General features: G+C 40.4%; 1 protein-coding gene across 2 annotated transcripts in view; it reads left to right on the top strand.

The window, feature by feature from the left end:
• The window catches only part of TRPM6 (transient receptor potential cation channel subfamily M member 6), a 730,325-nt gene that overhangs the window by 262,185 nt on the left and 442,615 nt on the right, over positions 1-25,525 (top strand). For both annotated transcript variants that reach the window (XR_013607100.1, XM_078675782.1), the window contains exons 8-11: positions 3,226-3,400; positions 3,800-3,923; positions 5,499-5,571; positions 19,601-19,701. Coding sequence is in view for 1 of the 2 variants with exons in the window: in XM_078675782.1 (XP_078531908.1) it covers positions 3,226-3,400; positions 3,800-3,923; positions 5,499-5,571; positions 19,601-19,701 (473 nt within the window). In the remaining variant the exon portion in view is untranslated. The remainder of the gene's footprint in view (positions 1-3,225; positions 3,401-3,799; positions 3,924-5,498; positions 5,572-19,600; positions 19,702-25,525) is intronic.

The following is a 25,525-nucleotide window of genomic DNA, read 5'->3' as shown; positions in this document are numbered from 1 at the left end:
AAGCTATGAGAAGAGATTGGAACACAAGAGCACTATCCAGTGCAAAGGTAGTGCAATAAAAATGTCCCACTTTCTCAAACTTGGACACTTGGAAAAATATATGAGCTGGGTTGTTCTGGAGAAAATACAACCAGATCCAGACTAAACCAGAATGAATGTCCTTCTTTTTAACAAAGAGCAATGCTGGATATTAAAAGTGCAGCAATATGATTGTACCATTTGAGCAGCAGTATTTATTGACTTGGACAGATTAGTAATTTGATATATATCTATGTATGAGAAAAATATGTTTGCATTAGAACCCAACATAGCTGCTGCACTATACATGGGCCCCCATTGTGAGTTGACCATTAAATTCCAATATGTGTGCTAAATCATGTTACTTCACATAGTGGAATTTTGAAGTCTTGCAATCAATACTTCATCCCTCCAATACATTTCAGTGGATATAACCTGCTGGTAATTTTCAGGGAATGTACCTGCTAAATACCAGACATGTTGATTTTGGTGCAGGAAGCACCAAAATCTGCATGTTTTTAACCATTAGTGGTAAAAACGTTTAATTATCACACCCTATAGATTCTGACCCAGTGGAGTTAAATTTTGTTGGGCGCATTATATATTGCATTTATCACTAGCCCACTAATTATGAGGGACTTGGTCTCCAAATCTCTGGGCTGGATCTGCGGCACAGTACTAGGTGGCCAGATGGTCATGTGTCTATGTGCCACTGTTAATGCTATGACACGGTTGGATAAATGAAGTAGAAATCCAGTCAGTATGGTGCCATCTGAGTTAAACAAAGTGGGAGAGAGTATCTGGAAGGGTAGGCAAGTCCGTCATTGATTCCCTGTAACACTGTATATGCAAGTACGCTAGCGCAAAGAAACATGGCTCAGTACTGCATTCCACCTGGGCCCTGATAACTAAATTAGAGATCTCCATTATTTTCTTGTAGATTTCTGAAGGACTTCTAAGGAGGCATATGGCTGCTGTCTCCCTGTGTCCATTTTCTATTAGGGCTGAGTACGCTTGTTGTATATAAACTCTAGCTGTTGTGGTGACCATTTTCATAGCACATCATACAACAGGATAAACACTGCATGCTGTGGTGTGATTCACCTAACGTTTCGGCAGATAGACATTAAGGGTCGTATTTGCCCTTTTGTTTTTAGAGTTGTCGCAAAAAAAATACAAAAATATAGCATTGTTCTTCCTCAAGCAAATTTGTTAGGGGCCAACTGCAGCATATTGTATTCTGCTGTACATTCAGTGTACCCCATTGGTTCACTTCTCTACTAGGTTGTGCTGTGTCAGAAAGCAAATAATTGATCCCCCAATTAAAGAGTGGAGCTTTAATCTATCAAAAGCTGGTCGCTTGGTTTGCGGAACGTGCCCAATGACCAAGCATGCCACCTTGTGTGGGTAAGACTCTGATGTCCTTTCACTCAAAGGATCTTTTGAGTAACACTTGGCACTTTAGTTTGGATCTCTTGAGGCCGGTTGAGATCTCTTCTGTATTCCATTCCATCTCAGGTTGGATTTCCTAATCCCGTAGGTACGGTACCGGAATATTGGAGTCAGAATCCTATCTGAAACAACTGTCATCTGACATAAAAATGTTGTCCTAATTATCATTTACAAAAATATCATCTATTTGAGTGCAGATGTTCTATTATTAATTCCAGTGAGACAATATTCTTGTAAACAATATTTAGGACACCATTTGCATAGCAGATGACATTTATACATACTATATTGACCTTCTTCAGGTGCAAGCCCCTTGGGAGGAATAATTAATTAATTTTTGGCCATGTATTTCTGTGTGTTAGGCTCTACCAGCACTTGTCACTTCTCAGTGCTGAAGAACTAGTTAACTCAGAAACAGAGTCATTTGAAGTGTGATGGCACCTCAGGTTTCAACTGCTATGTTTAGAGTCGGGGGTAAGTGTTGGGTGTACACCTGTTTGGCATCAGCATAAACCCCTAACCTGGCAGCCTGCCTGCAGTGGGCCCCCATGTTATGGTGTTGCTCACATCACCCTATTTAGGGCAGGGCATCACTCTTTTTCTCTACCTGAGGCTGCTATGGGGGCACAGAGGTCCTGGGCAAGGAGGGCACTCAGTGATCCCATGCTCAGGAATGCATTGTTCTGCACATTCAAGCCATTGTTTTTGTTGTTGTTTGTTTTCTGAAAGCAAAACCCTGCTTGCCAGAGGATCAGTGATGATTCGCCGGTGCAGCATTCAACTGACACTCTCTGGCATCTTTATATTTGACTGGCACCCCCCTCTAGGGGAGTGGAGTCCATAGCTTCCATTGACTTAGCAGACCCCCTGCCACCAGACTCTAAATGAAACCATAAGTCACTCCAGGGTGTTTCAGCCATGTGAAGGTATTACTTGATGCTGATCAAGTTGGTGTTGAGTGCAGATCCTTCAAGGATCTTTGTAAAAGTGATACATCAACACAACTATTTTATAAACCCTTCATATTTTGTCTGAATCTAAATGACAATCTTTATATGTCCTTATGGTGAGTCATTTATTATATATTTATTAATATATTCACTAAAAAACTAATGTCAGTTAAAACATAGTTTTAAACTAAAAACAAACACTGAAATTCACTAGTTATATTAAGTAACTATAACTCGAGCAGTAAAGTCATTTTAACTAGCTCTCCCGCCACATTCTGTTTTCTGAAGAATGATGCAGTGATGTTATCAATGAGGTCATAAAACATGTCATGAGGGATGTAATATGGTATGTAATTTAGCAGCGCACAGCAAACTCAGTTTCATTAAAAGCGCATGCTACAAATCAAATGGGTAGTTTGGGAGAATACTTTAATCCAGAAACACATATAAGAATAAAGGAATCACAGCTGCACCTTATGGCAAGTAACAGCTTTATTATCAATGGCCATAAAGTAAGATAGAGATTGGTACACAATTTGCGACTTGCAACTCTTTGAGTGTTTCTGAGATCCTGATTGTTCTCCTGTAGATAAGAAGAACAGATGTTAAGTAATTGAATAATTATCATTACGCCATATTATGCCATAAAATATATTAGGTGCTCTACTAAGATTAATAGTAGGAATGTAATAAGTGGCAAGGATAGTGCTGTACAAGAGTATAATTAATGATTAAATGAGTGAATATATTCCATAACACATGTAATCTGGCGATTAGATTTACCTGTTTATGTGCCATCCACCAGGGATGGGCCAGGCTGTGCCGGTGGTTGGACTCGTAATTGAAGGAGGTCCAAACGTGATTCTCATGGTGTGGGAGTTTGTCAGAGACAGCCCGCCTGTACCAGTTGTGGTGTGTGAGGGAACCGGCCGAGCAGCAGACCTCCTGGCTTTCACATTTAAGCACACCGCAGATAAGAGGTGAGCTGGCACATGTGTACTTGTTTTGTAACCTAAGTTGTCACTTTCCAACATAAAAATAACCTGCGATACCACTTATCAATTTTATATAGGTTTTGTTTTCTATATAAGCTTACTAATCCTGGAAGCAGGAATGGTACCATCTAGCCAAAAGATTAATGAAATATTGGGGTTATTGCTAAAGGGTGTGCAAGCTTGACCTATAAGATGTCAGGCATTTGTTTCACTAGAGACTCCATTGATATCTTGAGCTATCTTCTCTGAAACTCCAAATCATCTTAGTTTATTTCTGGAAAAACACATGTTTTGCATGACTGGGGGAGATCTGTGTGTTCAAAGTTCATTTGAAAGTGCTGCTGTTAACCATGTCCCTCTCTCCATCCTTGTCTGATCCATTAGTGAGGCGCGACCTCAGCTTAAGGAGGAAATAATGCTAATGATTCAGAAGACATTTAATTTTGGACAGAAACAATCGAATCATCTCTTCAAAATTCTTATGGAGTGTATGGAGCACAGAGAATCAGTAAGTGTAATAGGTTTTGGGGGTATGTTCCTTCCTTATAATTGTTTCACCTTAATTGGTAAGCAAAATAGTTTTTTCGTATTTGACTTTCTTGTGAAGACATTGTTTCGAAACCCAGTTATTCATTGCTCTGGCATAAGAGAAGTGAAAAAATATTTAAATGTTTAAATAGTGACGTCAGAGTATTGGAACAGAGGGCTCTAAAGCCTAGACTCTGGTGATCTTCTACACTTACCCTGTGTCTCCAGAGCCTCAAAGGAGCTGGGGAATGCAGGTTCTATTCCAGTTGCCACTCGCCATCTCACCTGTCAGCTACTTGTCAGTGCAAACCAGTGGCTGCTGGGTAAATTCAAGTTGCACTTAAAGCACCGCTTCCAGAACTCTGGGAATGCAGTGCTCGTTCCATGTTCCCAGAATAACAGGGGAGAGCGGTGTTGCAGAAAGGGAGGGGAGTGCTCTTATGGGATAAAGAGGAGGTTTAATTTGTGTCATACTGGGATGTGGACAGGGAATAAGTTACAGAGGGAGGTCTAAGCAGTGGCAGAACATCAGGTACATATTTAGATGTGTGTGAATATATAAAATATACATTTGATTACAATTATTGGTGACTTCTTGACAAAAGCAACAGGCCTGCTTTATTAATGTTTGATGTGCTGACCCCTTGATAAAGCCAATAGTCCTGCTGACCCTTTGACAAACCCAATAGGTCTCCCTTACTGAAAGTGACATCCTTTATATTGGTACATCACACAGTCAACCGTGGACAGCTTCAGAGGTTGGCTCTCTGGCCTGCGCCCCTAACTAGGGCAGGCAGGCTAATGCCCTTCTTCTGATGGTCCATACTCTGTCAGGCAGTTGGAGGAAGAATATTACACAACCCGCCCGATTTAAGGTGGACTGTGAAATATCTTTTTGCGATCTCTAAATGAGGCAAATGAACCAATGGCTTGGCGGATAGGGTACTATGTGCTTTTAAAATACCCCTCACACACTAAGAATCCCTTAGTGTCATGCTTCATCATCGGGGTCTTCCCGTCCCCCGTAGAGGGACGGGCAGACCCCGATGATGAAGCATGACACTAAGGGATTCTTAGTGTGTGAGGGGTATTTTAAAAGCACATAGTGCCCTTGTCTTGTCATTCTAAGAGAGAGCCTGATTCCACATATATTAGATTTTCACCACAAAAACAACAAAAAAACTAAAATTAGCCACCACTACACATTGATAGAATCCTTTTGTTTATATAGATCAGTTAGGAGGGTGATTCTATCATTACCTCTACACTTCCTCTATTTTTGTTATGGGGTAGGGTACTCCATCACATTGTTGGCAACATGCTAAGCTGTCTGCCAAACTCTAAATCGGGGCCTTACTCTTACAGTGATAAATGCATCATGTTCTTTAATGTCCAGCAGGAGTTTGCATCTGTATAAGGATGTAATACCCTCATGCAAATCTTGATTGTTTATATTCATTGTCAATTAATTCTTGCCCTCTGCTGTTTCTTTACTAAAGATTTAGTGTCATATGAAGAGATAACGTTGTGACATATTTCTTAAATCATCTCATAGATTACGATTTTTGATGCAGAGTCAGAAGAGCAGCAGGACATTGATTTAGCAATCTTGACGGCATTACTGAAAGGTAGGTATTGATGATCGATTGTTCTCTCTTGTATGTAGTTTGTATTGATCAATAAGAGAAAAGTTCCCTCCTAGGCCACAGTTATTCCAAATCCGTGTATATCATATTCTTCATATACAAGAGGTCGCCGGTGGCCGTGGTGTTCCGTTTTGACCGTGCACGCTGTGCACATTTGAGAATCCTCCATGGTGGGTGTGCAGGGTGGAAACGAATAGACACGTCGTTGTCTAACAAATCAAGGAATCTCCTTCCGCAACATATAAGCAACCCTACTTACGAACTTAAGGGAATGAATAGAATAAGAGTCTTTCCACCTGTGGTACAGCCAGTGATTAGAATATATATCAAGATTGTACAGTGTCCCCTTGGGTCTCACTGGGTTGCTGTTCATCTGGGAAAAAGGGTCCTGAGGAAGGTGGCCTAGAGCCGCCGAAACGCGCGTCGACTACCAGAGTGCGGGTCTCACAATCTTTTTGAGACCGTTCTAGTGACAGGGGGCTCCCTGTTCATTAGTACCCAGTTTCCTTTTTTACATTTGTAGTATGTGAATGTGTATGCATGAGTGTGGTTGTTGCTTGGGTATGTGAGAACCTTTAGGGACATATGAATTGTTTCTTTTTTGTATATAAATAACTTCTTGTCTTAGATTTAAAAAATTTTTTTTGTGTAATGTCATTGTAAATAGTGGTTCTTTTCTCTTGTAGTATGTATTGTGTCAAAAATGTCCTTGTGTTATATGGATTTTGTGATTTAGTTTCTTTTTGTGTTATTTAATAATGAATCATGTATTGTATTTCTGAGAGCAATGCTAATACTCAAAAGAATAATCTAAAATAAAAAAATAAATTATATATATTTTTTGAAAAAGATGAAATATTGTGGTTGGTGCATATTTGTCTCTTGTATATGAAGAATATGATATACACGGATTTGGAATAACTGTGGCCTAGGAGGGAACTTTTCTCTTATTGCTTATTTCTCTCCCCTCTGTTCCCTGGCCTATAATTACCTTTTTGAGGGGGTCCCATCACTTTCGCTTTCTGTAGTTTGTATTGATGCCTTGAATGAATAGTTCATTATCTGTGCTCATGTGCTACTTTATTATTTTCATAATCCACTGACATAATAAACAATGCCTCTGTTAATTAAAAACAACAAATAAGCTTTTTTTTGCTCCACATGTGTAAACAAGCAATAGTTTTTAAAATGTTGTTTTGACACTAAACTTAGCCAGGAAGTCAATCTTTGAAAAACAAGTCTGTAGATATGGCTTTTCCTATTACTGGCAACCAGTAGATGACATGGGTGGATCACAGATACATACCTGCCAGTTCAATTGGCATATCTTGTGAGACATGAATAATCCCGCATGACATCACCAAACTATTACAGCAGAGTTATCCAGTCAGTGCTCACATTGACGTGTCTGTCACTATCAGAGAGAAATGTAAAGGACTTAAGCAATCCATATGGGGATGCACCTGGAATCAATACCGGTCTTTCAGCTAACCTTCGTTATCACACTTGTAAGATGTGGCAGACAAATATATGATGTTACAATTCAACCAATCACAACGCATGCTTTTACAACGCAGTTTTTACATCGCAACATAATTACATCGCATGATTTTACAGCGCATGCCATTACAACACATTTTTTAAAACTACTATTACAACGCATTCCATTACAACGCATACCATCACAACACATACCATTACAATGCATAATAATTTTAGGGCAACAGTAGGGTAAGTGTTGGATAGTGTAGGGGTAAAAATGACTATTTCCACTCCAGTGAGTGCAACAGTAGGGTAAGTGTTGGATAGTGTAGGGGTAAAAATTACTATTCCCACTCCAGTGAGTGCAAGAGTAGGGAAAGTGTTGGATAGTGTAGGGGTAAAAATTATTATTCACATCTACCCCAAAACCCATACCCACCCTAAAACAAATAAATCTCTATTACTTACCTTATTATGCACTGTAATGGCATGTGTTGTAATGGTATGCGTTGTAATGGCTTGCGTTGTAGTGACATGTGTTGTAATGGCATGCGTTGTAATGGCATGGAATGTAAAGACAGTTGCGTTGTAAAGCCAGTTGCGTTGTAACAGCTGCGTTGTAAAAGCAGTGCGATTTAATGACAGCATTGTAATGGATGTTTCAAACGGCAGACTCCCAGGTTTGTGGCCCATATTTTTTACCCCAGGTTCCGCGTGCTCCTGTACATGTCAGAGACATACAGACCAATGTTTGTGCATTCCACATTGGTAATATCTGGGATGTCATGTTAGCTAGTCCTGCTGCTCTTCACATTATTTACTATTCTTTATTATGAAATGTATATCTTTTCATTGGGTGGCATGTAGTTCTATAGACTATACAAAAATGTAACTGCTTTTTGTACAGTGATTGCAGGAAAAATGCAATTGGTCCCTCTGTCTGTGCTTGGCCTACGCCAGCATATTTTCACATAAGAGGCCTAAGCGCTCTGTGTTAGGTTGAATGAATAGAATTGTGTTCTATAATCTAAAAAATGGGAGATCGTAGTAACCTGAAAATTGAAATGCATATGCGTCTGTGAAGATATTCATTCTGAAAGTTTGATGAGATCCAGGGCCAGATGTACAACCATTGGATTGCTACTTTAAATTTGCGACAAATTGCGAGTTGCAAAATCCAATGAACAACAGTGTCTCAGACACTGTTCGTGATTCCCAATGGGGTCGTAAATTGCATGCCTCATGAATATTAATGAGGCTGTCGCAATTTGGGACCCCATTGGGAATGGCTGGCACTCCCAGGGATGGCGGCCTGCTGGGCTCAGCAGACCTAAATGTCTGGGAATGCTTTGTCAATAAAGCAGTTTAAAAAAAATGCAGCCTATATTCCCTAAAGGAAAACGGGATGCATTAACAAAATTAAAATGAAACTTTTCAGCTTCATTTTTTTACTGACAGGTAGTGGTTCCTGGGACCACTGCCTGCTCTTAGTAAATATTTGCACATGCTTTTCCAAAGAAGATGGGGAGAGGATGTGGTCTGACGGCTAGATTGCAAACTTTGGAGCTGGGAAACCAAGGTTTGAGCCTCGGAGTCACGTCCACATCCTGTGATTCTGGGCAAATCACTTAATCTCCCTGTGCCTACTAAAAAAAGTGAATGTGTCCTTGTGTAACGTAACCAGTGCTCATGTAAAGCGCTCCAAATCCTTCGGGTCGAGTTCGTGCTATACAAATCTGCAAATAATTATTTTTTTTTAAAGGGAAAGGTGTCCCCTGGGTTCCCCTTCCTGTTTGCAAGTGCCTTACCACCCTTCTGAGAAAGGTGGTTTCTGCCAGTGTTTTGTGACTGCAATTGCGGTAGCAAAACATTCATACATGAATTATGGACTCGCTATTAGGAAGGGACGCCCTTGGCATGCCCCTTCCTTATAGCGATTCGCCAACCCTATTTTGCGAGTCGCTAATTAATTAGTGACTAACAAAATATGGTGACTAAATTGGGTTGGCCTATTTTGCTGTTGCAACGTGGCTGGAATCCCCTTTGAACCGCAAAAAACGGCCGTACATCTGGCCTATTATTTTTAAATCCGTATTTTAAAAACTTACTCGTAGGTCTAAAGAAATCCTTGTCCAGCTGTACTCTGACTACTTTGCTGAGCCCCAGTGAGTGTATTCCTTGGGACCTGAGGGTAGCTCTGTGGCCTGACAGAAAAGACAGAAACCTGCCTCTCTCCCTAAAACAAACACTTCTGCACTCTTAAAACTGATCCTTAGCCTGTTTTAGACGGAACTTTGGACCCGTGCAACCAACTGCCTTGTATCCACATAAATTTAGCTATCTGAACCTAGTCCTGAAGATGTTTATACCACCCTGAATCCTTGTTGCAGGAATTGAAAGCAATTAATCGAAAAGGAGAAAAGGTCAGGGGGATACTATAATAACGTGCACCCTATAAAGCAGACTGACTTCACACTAGATACCCAGTCCATGTAAAGAAAGAATCCTGTCTCACAAAGGTACTCTAGTCGGCACATAGTGACTTATCCTGGGAGCAACATAGGCAGACTGAGGCCTTCTACTGTTCATTTTCGTTTTTCACTGTTTTCGGTGCTCGATATTTGTATTTAGTCTATGAAAACTTCTGCAAAAAGGCTGTTTTGTGGTTGTGTTCGTGCATTTTATTTTTGCTTTAGCATATTTGTGATAAATCCGCTAAGGGAAATCACCTATCCGAAGTTAATTTTTCCCGTTATCTAATTTTTTTTTGTTGACCTTATTTATATCCTTTAACTTCCACTTTTCTAAGCATTGTGGTGTGAAGTTAAATATTTTTTAATTATTTTTGTAATCGTTTTGTCCCGGTAAGTTCTTTAGCTCTTAAAACTATTGATATAATAATTGATTTTTGCTTCACATCCTAACATCTATGAAAGGGAAAATATTTGAACCTGGCACGCTTTACTGAAAATATAACCAGCAGATGCAATTTGGGAAAATGTAGTTTGGCTTGGTAGGTTCCTTCTTACAGTCTTTTGTATTGTCACTGTCCCCCTAAATATTTCGAAATAGATTTATTATAAGTAATCTAATTACAGTATGTATTATATTTGGTTATGGCTTTTGGTGAGGCTGGACCCGGCCAAATCTGGAGACTGAGTTCTGTTCAAGGTACTTCTACCAGAAATTAATTACCTCCGAAACCTAAAACAGACCTTTAGACTTGAATGCACTATTTTAAAATGATTTTCAGTCCATAAACACATGGTATATGGATTTATCTCGAGAAAAGAGGCTTATTACATTGAGTAGGACTTGCAGATACAAACGTTTATCAATGACGTAAATAGCTTACCTTAAATACCTAAATACAGGTAACCCCAGGAAGCAGTGTAGAGTACCTTTTCCAAGCATTACATACACTTTCAACAACATGATTGTTATATCAAACAGGCATGTAGTATCTCATTATAAACCTTAGTTATACTAATACAAATACACAACTGCTCTTATAATATAATACCCAGTCCTGAACACGGAAACAGTACCATTCAAATGCATATTTCTTATATTTTAATTAAGTATATTAAAAAATGTAAGCACTTCGTGCAAGTTGTGACAATTTTCTAGAAGAAACTTAGGCAATTTTAGAACAACATACTGAATATATTGCTGTTCAATTTGAAGCGAATCAGAACATCAGTTCTGTTAAACAGCACTTGTCATTTGAAGCATACAAGAACATAAATTAATTATGGGTGCTGTCAAAAGCTTCACATCTGAACTTTTGCTGTGTTTGTATATGAGCTAAGTCTAAGATATAGTTTTAGAATACCATCTCACACCACACCCTCAACAACAAACACTACAACATCAGCAAACAGCAATACACCCGTAAGTGGATCACCTCCTTCATTATAGGACTCACACAGAGCATCCGTCTGCCTCCCTTCAAATCCGAACTGAGGGACATCATATGCAGTGTACCCCAAGTCTCATCCCTCAGTCTCACCTTGTTCAACACCTACATGAACACCCTTCTAGACATCAGATCCCACAGCCTCAACATAATTTCAGACACAGACAGCACTCGACTTATCCTCTAGCTCACTGAAGACCCCTCCACCACCAGAACCAATTGGTGTTACTTGTAATTCTAATTACTTTGCTAGCTTGCATACATTTTCTAGTTGCAGCACAATTGTTTCATAATAGGGCACAATACTTTCAATAAATATTGTAAACTTTCCTCATGTATTTCTTTTGTTCATCATGGCGATGCATGAGTGAGAAAATAAAAGGTGACAATCTGTTTCCACGGTTCCCCCTGGGGGTTAAAGAGTTGTGTTCTGGGGTGCCAATTTACCTGTTACTCTCGGAATGTTAGGAGGACAGGATGGACACTATGAGCTAGTCTGATTTGGGTCCATAGACGCTGATGTGGTATGGTGACTGAGTCCCTACATTCTGATGTCCTGTAGTCCCAGGCATAGTTCTGTTTCTATACAGAATCCCTGCAACACAACTTCTGCGACGCCATAACCAACATAGCCAACTGGATGACTAACAACTGCCTTAAACTCAACTCCAACAAGACGGAAGTAGTGATTTTTGGGAAGAACAATTCCCTATGGAACCACAGCTGGTGGCCAGCAGAACTTGGACCGACATCCACATCAACAGACCATGCACGCAACATAGGCAGCATCCTAAATGATGAACTAAGCATGAAGCAACAAGTGAATGCAGTCACCTTCTCTTGCTTACACACCCTTCACATGCTCTACAGAATCTTCAGATGGATCACAGTCAATGCCAGAAAGACCATCACTCAGGCCTTCGTCACCAACCACCTCGACTACGGCAACACTCTCTACGTTGGCATCTCCACCCAGATCCTCAGAATACTCCAGACTATATAGAATGCTGCAGTCAGACTCCTCTTGGACCTCTCCAAATGGACCCACATCACCCCCCACCTCAAAAACATCCACTGGCTCCCCATCCAGCAGAGATGCCAGTTCAAGATCCTCACACACACCTACAAAGCTCTACACAATCAAGGACCCTCCGACATCAGCCATTGCCTGAACTTCCATCTAACTGCAAGAAACCTGCGCTACTCCTCACCAGCCAGTGCGCATAGCACCCGCATCTATTGCAGCCACAGCAAGGGCCTCTTCTTCTCCTATATCGCTGTCAAGACTTGGAACAAACTGGCCCTCCATCTTCGAGCTGCACCCTCCCTGGCGGACTTCAGGAAGAAACTCAAGACCTGGCTCTTCGACAGAGATATCGCACTCACAGCACCCAGATACCCCTAGGTGTGATAGTGCTATGCTATACAAATACTGATTGATTGACTGAGAACAAATAAGATTGGAAACAATGTGAAGTAAAATGCACACTTCAAAGCATTCCTGTGGGGCTCCATTTATTTGCTGCCAAAGTGGAGTAATGTCAAGGACTATGGAGCTTAACTCCTTTAGGCTTTCCCTATGAGATTTGACATTTGTGTCATTTTCATGTAATGTCCAGAGTTACATATTAGTCAGTGTAATTGAAATACAAAAACAGTGTGGCATTAAATCTGCACCAGGTGCGAACAAAGTGAATTACATATTGCAACTATGCATTAGTATTAGAAACATGCTTTCCAAAATAAATCAGCATAACAATGTTCTAAAGGTTTGCCTAATAGCATTTTTAGCTTTAACAACCACTTATAGATTTGATTTGTCAACATATGTTCCTTCATGATGCATTAGCATTACTATCCATTTTCACCTGAATTTGTTTTAGTGAGCTTACTAGGGGTAGTTTTTGGTCCAGTATATGCAAGTGGTATTTGAAAGATAAGCAACTGGCCGTGGGAGAATTAACATGCGTTATTCCTCTATTGATTTTATCTAACAAGCCCCGGTTGTAAAATGAGATAATGCATTTGTATGTCTCAATGGTTGCTTTTTACTTGTGTGAAAGCAACACGACGCCATCAAGGAACCTTGAAAGTAAATATAAGATAACTATGACCCGATGCAAGAATCACTTGTTATTACAGTCCACGCATAAATGGGCACACCTATACTTTTTTTTAAATTAAGACTTTTTTTTTTATTTAGTCAAGGTATAAGTCAAGGTATAAGTAAAGAGGAGACAGAATAGGGTGGAAGCGGGGCTCGGGTCGGGTGTACACGCGGGTGGACGGCGTCCACCCACTCTTTTCACAGGGTGGATGCCTCTGAAATGTGCTAAACTCGTCCTGGTGTAAGTTTGAGACACCGGGATTCATTCAGCAGCACCTGCTCATTATCTGCTTTCCTTGGGAGGGGGTTCTTATTTGAGACTCCAACTGGGCCATAACAAAGGCCGAACTTAAGGGCCCATTTGGCCTTCTTTGTCCGAGTATCCAGACTTGGGGCTGCCTGTAACCTCACACCTTGATGTAAGAGGAAGGGAAGGAAAAGCAACATCTTGTTAACACTTCAAAGACGCATAAGAGAGGCACGATTTTGACTTTGTTCAGACCCCCATTCATAATAGATATTCATGCACTGTAAGAATATCAGATACAATTTAAATACCAGTATTTTGTATTTGTTTTACAGCTTTATTCATCCCAATGCAGGGTGCCAGATCACTTTACAGCAAACATACATATTACATTGTCAATAAATCACACACATTTGTAAATCATTGTACAGGATGTGTTACATAAGACAGTGAGGGTTACTTAGCTCACTGCTATACCAGAAGGATTACAATGCAATGGCATGTAACAAAAGGATCTCTTTGTTCAAAGCAGTAACCTACTAACCTATCTACATAAAATAAGATCTGCCATCTGCATGTTACATGATGTGCTTGCATGGAGGCGCATTAACCCTGTATGCTACTTTAACTCAAAACTAGGACTAGACAAAAACAGATCATTCTTTTAAATATGTTAACCACCAGGCAGCTAAAGCAATCACACCTACATGGAAATGTGCTGCACATGGAATATTACGCCTGGTGGGGTAGGCTGGCAGCAGAGTTAGTTTGTCAATCCTTGGGTAAAGGAACCGGTCACGTCCCATGATGTCACTTCTTGCAATGCCACACGCTGTGATGTCACTTCCTGTGATTCCACCTTACTTGGAGAGTCCCCCCACTTCTTTTTTTAGGACTTGTGCCCTGGGTGGAAGGCACCTGCACACTACAAGATAAAAAAACAATAACATAGTTGAGAATAAATAAGTTCACTTTGGATCAGATGTGAAGATTGTCAGCCAAACAATGAATAAACCCATTGCACAAGTTATATGAGTGAAGTAGCATTACCACGGCACACATGTACATTTTGCTCTGTAAAGAGAACTGTCTTGCTATACGGATTTAGGACAAAAATCCCAAAAGCCACCAAAACAAGCATTACAAATGCAATCGGTCTCGCAATTGTTTTAGTTAGAGCTATTGGCATTGGAAATGAGAATGTTTTCTACCTATGTGTTATCAGGAACATTTTGAGAAACTGGGTGGATACTCAGAGGTAAATTTGGCAGAGAAATTTACGAGATGCTTCCTTAGATGCCAAAGTAATAAAAAAAGCTTAGGTACAATCAATACGATGATGACCTTGTGTGTGCCGGTTGGCGGTGGGGGTGCGGCGCGAGCATGCACAACCTGCACTTGCCCCCAGCACGATAAACCATTGCACCACGGGTGCCCATACGATTCCAGTGCTGCCCTTGACAAACCTGTCCGCACACCGCGTGCGAAGCGACCGCCCCCTATTGCCGCATGTACTTTTGCCTTACTTTGTAACGGAAGCCTAAATATAACACCCAATGGAGCAGACAGCCTTGCGGAAACGCTGCCCTGAACACCGCCTGTAGAATTTGCCTAAATTTGTGGGTGACATCTAATCAGTTATCGTTGAACTACCCGTCCCGGAAGAGAGTAAACCTCAACTTTGTTCTTATGACTGCCACACCATAACCGCTTGAGCTACATCGTACATGAAACAAAAAAAAACTTGGTGTAAGAAGTCATCAACATGTGGGCAGGAGTAAAACAACCTCATACCTCAAACACTAGAAAACGATTTAAATGGCGGCTTGGAGATTGCTGCTTTCAATGCCCCGCATAAAACAACGACCCCCCCAGCTGCACCACCGAAGGCCTCCATCGGCCATCCGGTGCACTGCAAACTAGCCATGGCTCTCCGGCGAGCAGCAGGCCATCCCTATGACTGAAGGGGGCGATTGGAAATATACCGGGGGCGTGTGGGGAAGAGATCGCGACTAACCTTACCACAACTTGGCGGTATTCCGGACCCGACAACCGAGACGATGACAACAGAACGCACAACAAACAACGGCGTGTTCAATGGTTGGACAATACAACGGTTGAACAACCTAACGACTGCGTGCCCGGCATCAAGTATGGAGGGAAAGAGTGCGTACGGACTAGTTAAAGGAGAGAGTGTAACGCTGCATGTGAAAGATCAAGTCTGGGTGTTTGGGGCCAATTGTGGACAGGGCGGTATCCAGGAGGGACTACGAAGCCTCCTTTACGATGAGAAGCCAGCGTTTACCATGCTCTATGACGCAAGCCAATAGGCATCATGGGCGGGGCTTCAAGTCCCCTTGGAAACTGTATTGATTTTCAGAAAGCCGTCGCAGAGCGAGGAGTGCATGCGCACTCCAGTGCTAGGTCTGCGAGACCTAAAAAGGATTTCTGGAAGGTACAGACACATGCATCAAGGAATTCCTCAGAGATAATTACATGTGGTTCACGTCGAGAAATTGCACCAACAAAACGTTAAACTTAGGAAATAGTTGCAAAATCCCAAATCACTTAAATCAAATAAATATAATGTAATGGCTAAAAAGACACCAATATGAAGAAAATCGAATGTAGAGAAAAAATTATATTTAAGCAACAAAAGGGTACAACGGAAATTAAAAATTCAATGGAGTGATGGGACGTTGCTAACTGTAATGTAAGCTTTGTCTGAAGCTGTCTACTGGTGGAGCGTAACATACTGGAAATAATTGTAATGCAATGGGCTTGGTGCTCGGCACACAGTATTTGTTATGCCATCAATGCAGTAGTACATTTTGAAAACCTCTTTGGCAAGCAGGAGGCCATCTTGATTCTTGCAAGTTATTCGAAAAGGGGCATCACAGGTGATGATTCGCATAAAAGGAAACGTCAGACTCTTAAGACAGACGGATACCCCTGTAAAATCATTACCATGGTGCAATATCATTTGGATTACTAGGAAACAAGAAAAATGCACTAAATGATCAAATCAGGCTTTGCCCATAAATCACCTCTTTACCAACCTCAGTCTGCCTTGCATTCTTGTTAAAAACCATAATCCAGAGCCAATCCCAAAATATATGACTGCAAAAAATGTACCGTACTTTAGCTAGTAGTATATTGCATTCTTGGATGCAAATGTCCTCAAAATTAAATTTGGTGTATGAAAAGCAGATTTTTTCACTAAGTGCTGGAACCTTGTGGGCACCTAGATGGAACTTTGGTGGTATGCAAAAAGTGTGTGAATCTGTCCCCACGTAGTCAGTTTAGGAATTCAGTATGAGAACGTTTTCATTGATTATAGAATACACCCTCATTTGAGACAACCAGTTACAATGCAGTAAAATGTTGAAAACACCTTTGGTTATTTTAACTTTCCTTTGAGGACCTGATTATGAGTTTGCCGGTGTATCCGGACCTGTGCGTAAACCCCTGTTTATGCACAGTTGTATTATGAGTTGCATTAAATACATCCAACATTGTTAAATTTCGGTCCAACCTGCTGAAATTTAATGGGGGAAAACCATACTGTATTTACCGTGTCATACGAATTTTGGTGCGTTAAACACCAAAATCTGCATGTTATTTCCCAGTCGTAATAGGTTTTATTGATCACACTTAACAAATAATATACCGTGTGATATTATTTTTATCAGGTGTGTTAAATAGCACGTCTACTAGCAATCGGGGCCTAAGAGTCTACTAAATAGCAGAAACATTACAAAATCTCAATTATTTTTTAATGTACACTCACTGGTTGATTTCTACTCTTTGAATAATGGACATCTAGAAACTCTTCTAGGCAAATTAACTTCTTTTTTTAAAAACGTTATTTTGCCATTCTCAATGACAATAAATGAATCAGACCTGGCAGAAGCGAGCAGTGACATAACAATCTGATACATTGCATTGATGAGCATATGGCTCAGATGGACCATAATAAGTGTTTTTAAGTTAATATATGTGCATTGAACAGTAAAAGGGTAACAAGCTAGTTGCACAGCATTCCAAGGCCACATAGAATTAACATTCCACCTGTTAATTAACAGAACAGTTACATACATCTAGAGAGGAATGTATTATATCAATTCTTATGTATGTTCCTTAACCCCGCCCATATAATGCGTAGTTGTTATCGTTGTTGCTACTTGCTAGGTAGGATCTCAGCAGCCACCGTATATCCCAAGGCTTGCAAGCTGTAGGTTGAAGTGAAGCTAAGGTGTCTACAGAGTCATATCAAAAGGTGGGCATCAAAGAGCCAATTTGCCAATTTGGGTAGCAAGCCTCTCAACGACGCTATCGCCATCAGGGGCGTTGCTACCATTGGTGCAGCCGGTGCAATGCAAGGGGCCCAGAGTTGGGAGGAGGCCTGATCTGTCCTGCACCAGCTGCTGTTTTTCAGAGGCTACCTGTTCTGCTATTGTTAGACACAGTGCATGTCAGGGGCTTAGCTGTATGTACTTTTCAGGGTGGTTTGTATAGAAGGGGTAGAGGATAAGGAAACAATAAAGAAGAGAGAGAGGAAAGGGGTGCATGAAAATGAGAGGGTGAAAGAATATGGAGGAGGCCAGGAAAAGGTGATAGAATGGAAGAAGGAAATAAGGTTGAGTGAGAAAGGAGATAGGGATGAGCAAAGAGAGCAAGGGAAAAGGAAGAGTAAGGAACCAGAAATAAGGAGAGAAGGGAGGAAAGAAATGATGGTATAGAGATTAAGAGAGGGGAAAGAGCGAAACCGGGGAAGGGGATAGAGAGAAGAGCATTAAATGGATGAAGAAAGTGAGAGTAGAATGAGGAACTTGGGAACGTGTAATTCAGATTAGTGTAACAGGTGTAATGACTCCAAGGACCGGGGGTGTAATGGGCATGCTTCACCTCATTTATAGCAGTAGATTAATACCTGCTGGCGGGGCCTAGCTTCATTGCTTCCTCTGGGTCCCAGCGCCCCCAAGTTAGTCTACTGAGGGATGTTAACAACTCAGTCCTTTCTTCAAGGACGTTAAACCTTTAGCCTCCATTTCTCTAGTGCCAATTATGCATTCATCCACCCATGCATACATAAGCCTGTCCATCCCACTGTCTGTTCGTCTATCCGACTGGTCTTGTGTGTTTTTGTTTTCTCCAAAAATATGTGTCTTTTTGTGGTAGTTGTATTTCTGTAAGTGTGGTTGTGTTTGTGTATATGTTTATCTGTATGTGTGGACGGGGCTCTGTGTATGTGGCTGGCTGCTTAAATCTTGGTCTGTATGCTTGCTTACCTGTAAGTCTGTATCTGTGCATGATTTTCCCTCTATGCCATTGGTATGTGTGCCTGTGGTCATATATCCCTGTTGGACTGAATGTAGTGTCCTCTGTCTCTAGTTCTATGAGAATGTGTACTTGTATGTCTGCTTGCGTACTAGGGAGTCTGTATGTTTTTTGTGCTATGTTAAGAATATCTTTATATCTTTATATCTGTCAGCATGACTGGTTAGCACTGATTGGCTAAGCAATTCAGCTTTGTACCACCTACCATCAATAAATTGTTGCTTCAGCATTAAGGATCCTTAAAATGGAGTGAGGGGATCATTCGGGTTGCTACACCACGAAAATGCTTTCATTAGGATTACAACATTTTGTAAAATTCTTGTTGGAGCCACAAAAATCGTGTGTGGTAATTCCAGATATTAAAGTGCCCTCCAGAGAAAAAGAAAACAAACCAAGTGCAGTTGACTAGTGCAATGTCACCCTTTCCCCACAAAGAAGACCAACTCCTGCCTCACCACCATTTGAATTAATTCTGTGGGTTGGTAGCTACAGATTTTTTGCTAATAAGGTAGGTGGTGCCCTTATAATATTAAAAACAAGCGCAGTGCAGTTGTAATATGGGGCTACACCCTGACAACCTACTGCCATGTTACTGCAAAAATAAATAAATAAATGAGATGGCCGTTTCTCTCATATGTTGCTACGATATTGGGAAAAACAATACTTTGCTTGGCTCCTGATCTCGGGGGCCTGTGCTTTGTATCATAGAAATGTAGTCTAAGACCACATATGTCTGTTGTAGATGATGAAAATCGCTATTTAAACCACATTGGCTTCTTCCAGGTACAAAATCCTCACTGCAAGTCAATGGGGAAATGTATTTCTATAAACCTCCCATCTCTGTTTCCAAATATATGGTCTAACTATAAATAGGTCGCATGTGTATAATGATAACATGTTTTTTTCTTTTTTCTAGGTGCAAATATGCTAGCTTCAGATCAACTTAGTTTGGCATTGGCCTGGAACAGAGTTGATATTGCCAAAAAACGTATCCTGGTGTATGGGCAGCACTGGAAGGTACATTGCATTCCAAACCGTGCAAATCCATTATATTTTTTTTCTTCAAAAATTCACAATTTGTTTTATGTAATTTCTTTTGCTACTCCTGTCGTTAAACAAAATAAAGAAAATGATGCAAGCGTGATGCAGAAATTAGTTGGTACTGGATTCCAATAATATGGCCAAAACTATGAGTGCATTTGAATTTAAGGTAGCTGCAGGGTTAAGTGAATATTACAAAAGGTCTATTAGGAAAGTAGTATAACCTATAGAAAAGTGATATAACATTCTGACAGCAAACAATAGGAAAGCCTTAGACTAGCATGTTTTTATATTGTGACTTCTGTGGACCCCCAATGAATCACTACTGGAAGCCAGAACCCCCAGCCTAAGCATTTTCTACCATTTGAGCCTCATAATAAAACACAAAAAATACAAACAGGCATACATGAAGCAAATTCAGAAATTATGAAATCTTTTATTTAATTCATAAACAGAAAAATAAACAAAATCAACATTTTAAATTTAATGGGTTCTTTTTAAAATGTGGTTTCATTTCTAAAGAGAAATCTATATGCCAGACTCTAGCATAACACAGTAAGGGTTGTTAACAAAGGTAAACTTTAAAGTAAATCTACATGTGTAAGTTTACTCTTAACACTTTCGAGTAACTTTCCTTTATTGGCTATTCACCATTTACAAGTGTAAATGTACTCAACTGTGCAGACTTGTATGTCCCCACTCCCTGAAAAATGGTCTCTAACCTAAATTTACAAGTTTAAAGTTGCTACTTTACATCTCCACCACCGGGCAGAGAGCTCCCATTAGTAAACAATAGGGAAAGGTAAAAAATTGTTTTTTAAATTTGAAAAAAATCAGTACAAATATGTTAATGTTAAAAAATAAATTAGTACAAATATTTTAAGGTTAAATCTTAATGTAAATTAATGTAAAATGTTAATTTAAATGTACAACAAAATTACCACCTAAAATATAACATTTAAATTTATTTATTATATACTTATTTATTATGTGGCAAAAATTATTTGAAAGTATCAAAATAATTAATTTAAACTAATTGCATTATTTCCTTTTTATATTGTATTTCTTATTAATGATTATTATGTTTACATTTAATATGTTTACATATTTTGTAATTAAAATAATATTTAAGTCATATTTATTTATAATGTTTGACCATTAAATTACATTTATATTTCTAAAAAGCTATAATAAGGGAAATTAATTTTACATTAGTTCCTGGGGGGGGGGGGTTTATTTTAAGTTTCTTCTCCCATTATTTTCTATTGCTGTGTGTTACACGACTAGTGGTTGGCCATGTGTGGTGCTGGACTTCATCTACCTCTGAGCTGGAGTAATTATACAATTGTTTTGGGTCTTTTGGGCTATAGTAGCTATAGAAGTGCAGTGTGTGAATAGCAACGGGCGTACTTTTTGTGTGTGGGTGCATGTACCTCCATAAACTCCTCCCTAGTCCTTCCCTAACCCTTCCTTTCTTCTCCCCTAATCCCTCCCATTTATTCATAAACATACTCCATTTTCCAGCCTCTCACTCCGTCTCTAATTTAACACTAAAACGAATACCAATGTGTAGATCTCCTCAGTTGGGGCAGCGATCTCTGCACATAAAATATAGGAGAAGCAGAATGGTAGACCTCCGCACATAGGTTAGTGAATAGTATTTTATAGTAGGTTAGTAGTACGTTTATAATACTAATAAATGTACTACACAATGCAGTTCTTTTAATAGGCCCCAATGTGTGCTCTTTATTGTCGCTCATAACAGTACTTTATTTGAGGACATCAATTGTCCTACTAGATTCTGTTTGCTCTACTTGTGCTGCTCCCACCAATCAAGGTAAAAATACCAACTTAATTTGTAGCCTCCCATTTCAATTTTATACACATTTATAGGACTTTTTCAATTTAGCTATTTTATGTATATGTACTTTATTAATCTATTATACTGGTTAATTTCCCGAACAGTGTCAGTCCCACTTAGGATGTTGCACTCCATAAATTAATAATAAATCCACTAGACAACCTGTTGTGTACATTATCCTCCTCTAGGAAATGAACACCTACATGCACAAAGTACATTATAATACTTATCCGATTGATTGATTTTCATTTATGAAGTGCACTTTTCCTCAGGAAAAATGTGTTGTAGTGAGCGTGATCAGGTGCTTAAAAAAGAAAACAACAATTGTTGTGGTTTTTGAAAAGGAAGCAGTATCATTGGTTGGATAAGGAGAACTAGAAAGTGAATATAAGCTCTTGACCTTAGTACAGAAAAAGCCTGTGAATCACATCAAACTTGATGGGTCTAAGAGTCCTGAAGAAAGAGGGCTAACTCAAAATGTAAAGATCAGGAAGGAGAGAGCTCAGTTCAGTTCAAATCACTTACTTTCAGCAACCAAGGCAATAAACGTGCAAACAATTTGAAACAGATATAATAAGTAAAGCACACTTAAAAATTCAACCATAAGACACATAACAGATGAAAACACATACTTTGTTACAGATATTATGAATCATAAAAGAACACATTAATTCATAATTAAGTTAATTAATTATCTAAAAGCATATAAATGTGTACATAGTTGAATGTGGTGTGGGGAGGTGGCATAATATTGGGAAATTAACAAAACAACAATGAACACGTATAAAGTACAATACACTTAGTTAAAATCATATAACAGGGAGACAAACTGCCAGATTCATGAAAGGGCCGTTTTGCGAGTCTTTAATAGCGATTCATAAGGAATCGCTATTAAGGACTTGCAAAACGGGATTCATGTAGGAATTGCTAAATAAATTGCGATTCCTACACATTCCTTATTTGCGATTAGCTAATTGCTAATCGCAAATAAGGAATAACTCCCCATTCATTCCTAAGGCCCATAGGAACGAATGGGGAGTTATTCCTTATTTGCGATTAGCAATTAGCTAATCGCAAATAAGGAAGCGATTTCAAGGGTGCCAGGGGTGACCAAAGGACACCCTGATTCCTACACATTCCTTATTTGCGATTAGCTAATTGCTAATCGCAAATAAGGAATAACTCCCCATTCATTCCTAAGGCCCATAGGAACGAATGGGGAGTTATTCCTTATTTGCGATTAGCAATTAGCTAATCGCAAATAAGGAAGCGATTTCAAGGGTGCCAGGGGTGACCAAAGGACACCCTGTAGTACCCCTGAAATGCAACATTACACAGGTGTTGCGCACACACATGTCCAAAGGACATGTGTGTGTGTAACATGCAAAAGAAAAAAATGCACTAAAGTGCTTTAATCTATTTTTTCGCTATTTACCACGAAGTCAGACTTCGTGGTAAATAGCGGCCAAATATAGCGAAATCGCAATTTAAAATTGGTTGATGAATTGCATTTAAGGAATCTCTAATAGAGATTCCTTAAATGCAATTCCTCGCACAATAGCGAATTCTATAATAGCGATTATTGCATTTGTGATGATGAATCCCAAATGCAATAATTGCGCTTGCAAAGGGCCAGATTCTCAGAATCTGGCCCTTTGCGAGCCGATTTTCGTTTCATGAATCTGGCCGAAAGGGCTTTACTGTGGAGCACCCATATAGCACCCAGGAATTTAGCCATGGAAATGGATATTACCGGTGCGGGGCTCCGATCTAAGAATACGGAGGGCTTCCTGTTGGGTATGTACACCTAGTAACCTGCATGTAGGTGCACGGCAAGTATGCTGAGGAGATGAGTAGTCTGAACAAGCAAACAAAACACTGGAGACCCTTTCTCTTGAGGAGTTACAGATAGGCAGCAGGTGCCTCCATCGTCAGCCCATCCTGAAGTAAACACTTTAAAGGGTAGGGTCCCTAATCCGAACTGAAGATATACAGCTAGATTCATGAAAGGAAATTGCGCTCGCAATAGCTGCGAATTCGCAATTCCGCTCGCAATTTGAAGGGAAGGAAATCAAGAAACCCAAACAACCAAAATAGCGAATTCGCAATTTAAAAATAGCGAATTCACTATTAAATTCGCAGAATCCTGGAGGATGGGCATTTGAGAATCGGAAATTGCAAGGACCCATGGATTCTGCGAATTTAATAGCGAATTCGCAAATATGCCATTCATGAAAATACGCTAAAAGCGAAAAACGTGAAAATCGCTATTTGCGATGCGCAATTTAAGAAGAACTCAAATCAGGTGGTAACCAGTACTGAAGAAAAAAATTCAAAAAACAGTTAGGTCACTCCCAACAGGTGCAGGGCTGATCAAACACATTTAAGGACATGCAGCTGGAGCCTGGTGATTCCCACAATGCCTGGACTTTACATGCTGGTGAGGCGGCGTAGGCTGCAGCGAGCTGCACGTAACAGACGGAGGATACAGGAGCGGATATTCCGCCAGCGGGTCTCCCTTCTGGGCCAAACAAGGGAGCAAATCTATGCCAAGTACCGCCTGAGTGGGGCCATGATAATCAAGCTCATCCGGGACCTAGACCCCCTGATGCAGCACCCTACAAGGAGGACCAATGCCGTGCCCACACATGTGCAGGTATTGTGCTGCCTGCACCTCCTGGCCTCCGGAAGCTTCCAGGGGATGGTCGCTGTTGCAGGGGGGATATCCCAGCCTACCATGTCCCGCTGCCTAAGGAGTTTCCTGGAGGCAATGCTGACCCGGCGACACCACTATATATCATTCCCCACCAGCCAACAGGACCTCAATGATACAAAGCTGCAATTTTACAATGTAGCCCAATTCCCACACGTCATTATTTTCTATTGCTGTGTGTTACACGACTAGTGGTTGGCCATGTGTGGTGCTGGACTTCATCTACCTCTGAGCTGGAGTAATTATACAATTGTTTTGGGTCTTTTGGGCTATAGTAGCTATAGAAGTGCAGTGTGTGAATAGCAATGGGCGTACTTTTTGTGTGTGGGTGCATGTACCTCCATAAACTCCTCCCTAGTCCTTCCCTAACCCTTCCTTTCTTCTCCCCTAATCCCTCCCATTTATTCATAAACATACTCCATTTTCCAGCCTCTCACTCCGTCTCTAATTTAACACTAAAACGAATACCAATGTGTAGATCTCCTCAGTTGGGGCAGCGATCTCTGCACATAAAATATAGGAGAAGCAGAATGATAGACCTCCGCACATAGGTTAGTGAATAGTATTTTATAGTAGGTTAGTAGTACGTTTATAATACTAATAAATGTACTACACAATGCAGTTCTTTTAATAGGCCCCAATGTGTGCTCTTTATTGTCGCTCATAACAGTACTTTATTTGAGGACATCAATTGTCCTACTAGATTCTGTTTGCTCTACTTGTGCTGCTCCCACCAATCAAGGTAAAAATACCAACTTAATTTTTAGCCTCCCATTTCACATGCCCCAAATGTGTACGTTGTGATCATGTAGCTGCGCAGAACAGGCACTCACTCTCTGCTCCTTACATACAGGTGACCGCGGCTATGCTCACCGTGAGTACCTCCTCACCCCATACCTCAACCCTGCAACTCCACAACAACGGCGATTTAATGCATCACACATTCGCACAAGGAACTGTATTGAGGGGACATTTGACCTGTTGAAAAGCAGGTTCCGCATACTGCACAAGACAGGTGGGGCCATGAAATACGATCCTGAGGTCTGCTGCCGCATCGTGGCCGTGTGTGCCATCCTTCACAACATTGCTACCAAGCGCAGGATCCCTGTTGACATCTTTGGCAGTGAGTCAGAAGGGGACAATCGCCCACCTGCACATGTGCGTCACGCACGCGGGGAGAACCCAGCAGAAGGACACAGGCGCCGCAACCAAATCTGCAGGAACTA

Source organism: Lissotriton helveticus, chromosome 2_1 (assembly GCF_964261635.1).
Source record: "Lissotriton helveticus chromosome 2_1, aLisHel1.1, whole genome shotgun sequence".
Taxonomy (NCBI): domain Eukaryota; kingdom Metazoa; phylum Chordata; class Amphibia; order Caudata; family Salamandridae; genus Lissotriton; species Lissotriton helveticus.
This window is presented reverse-complemented; position numbering and strand designations above follow the sequence as displayed.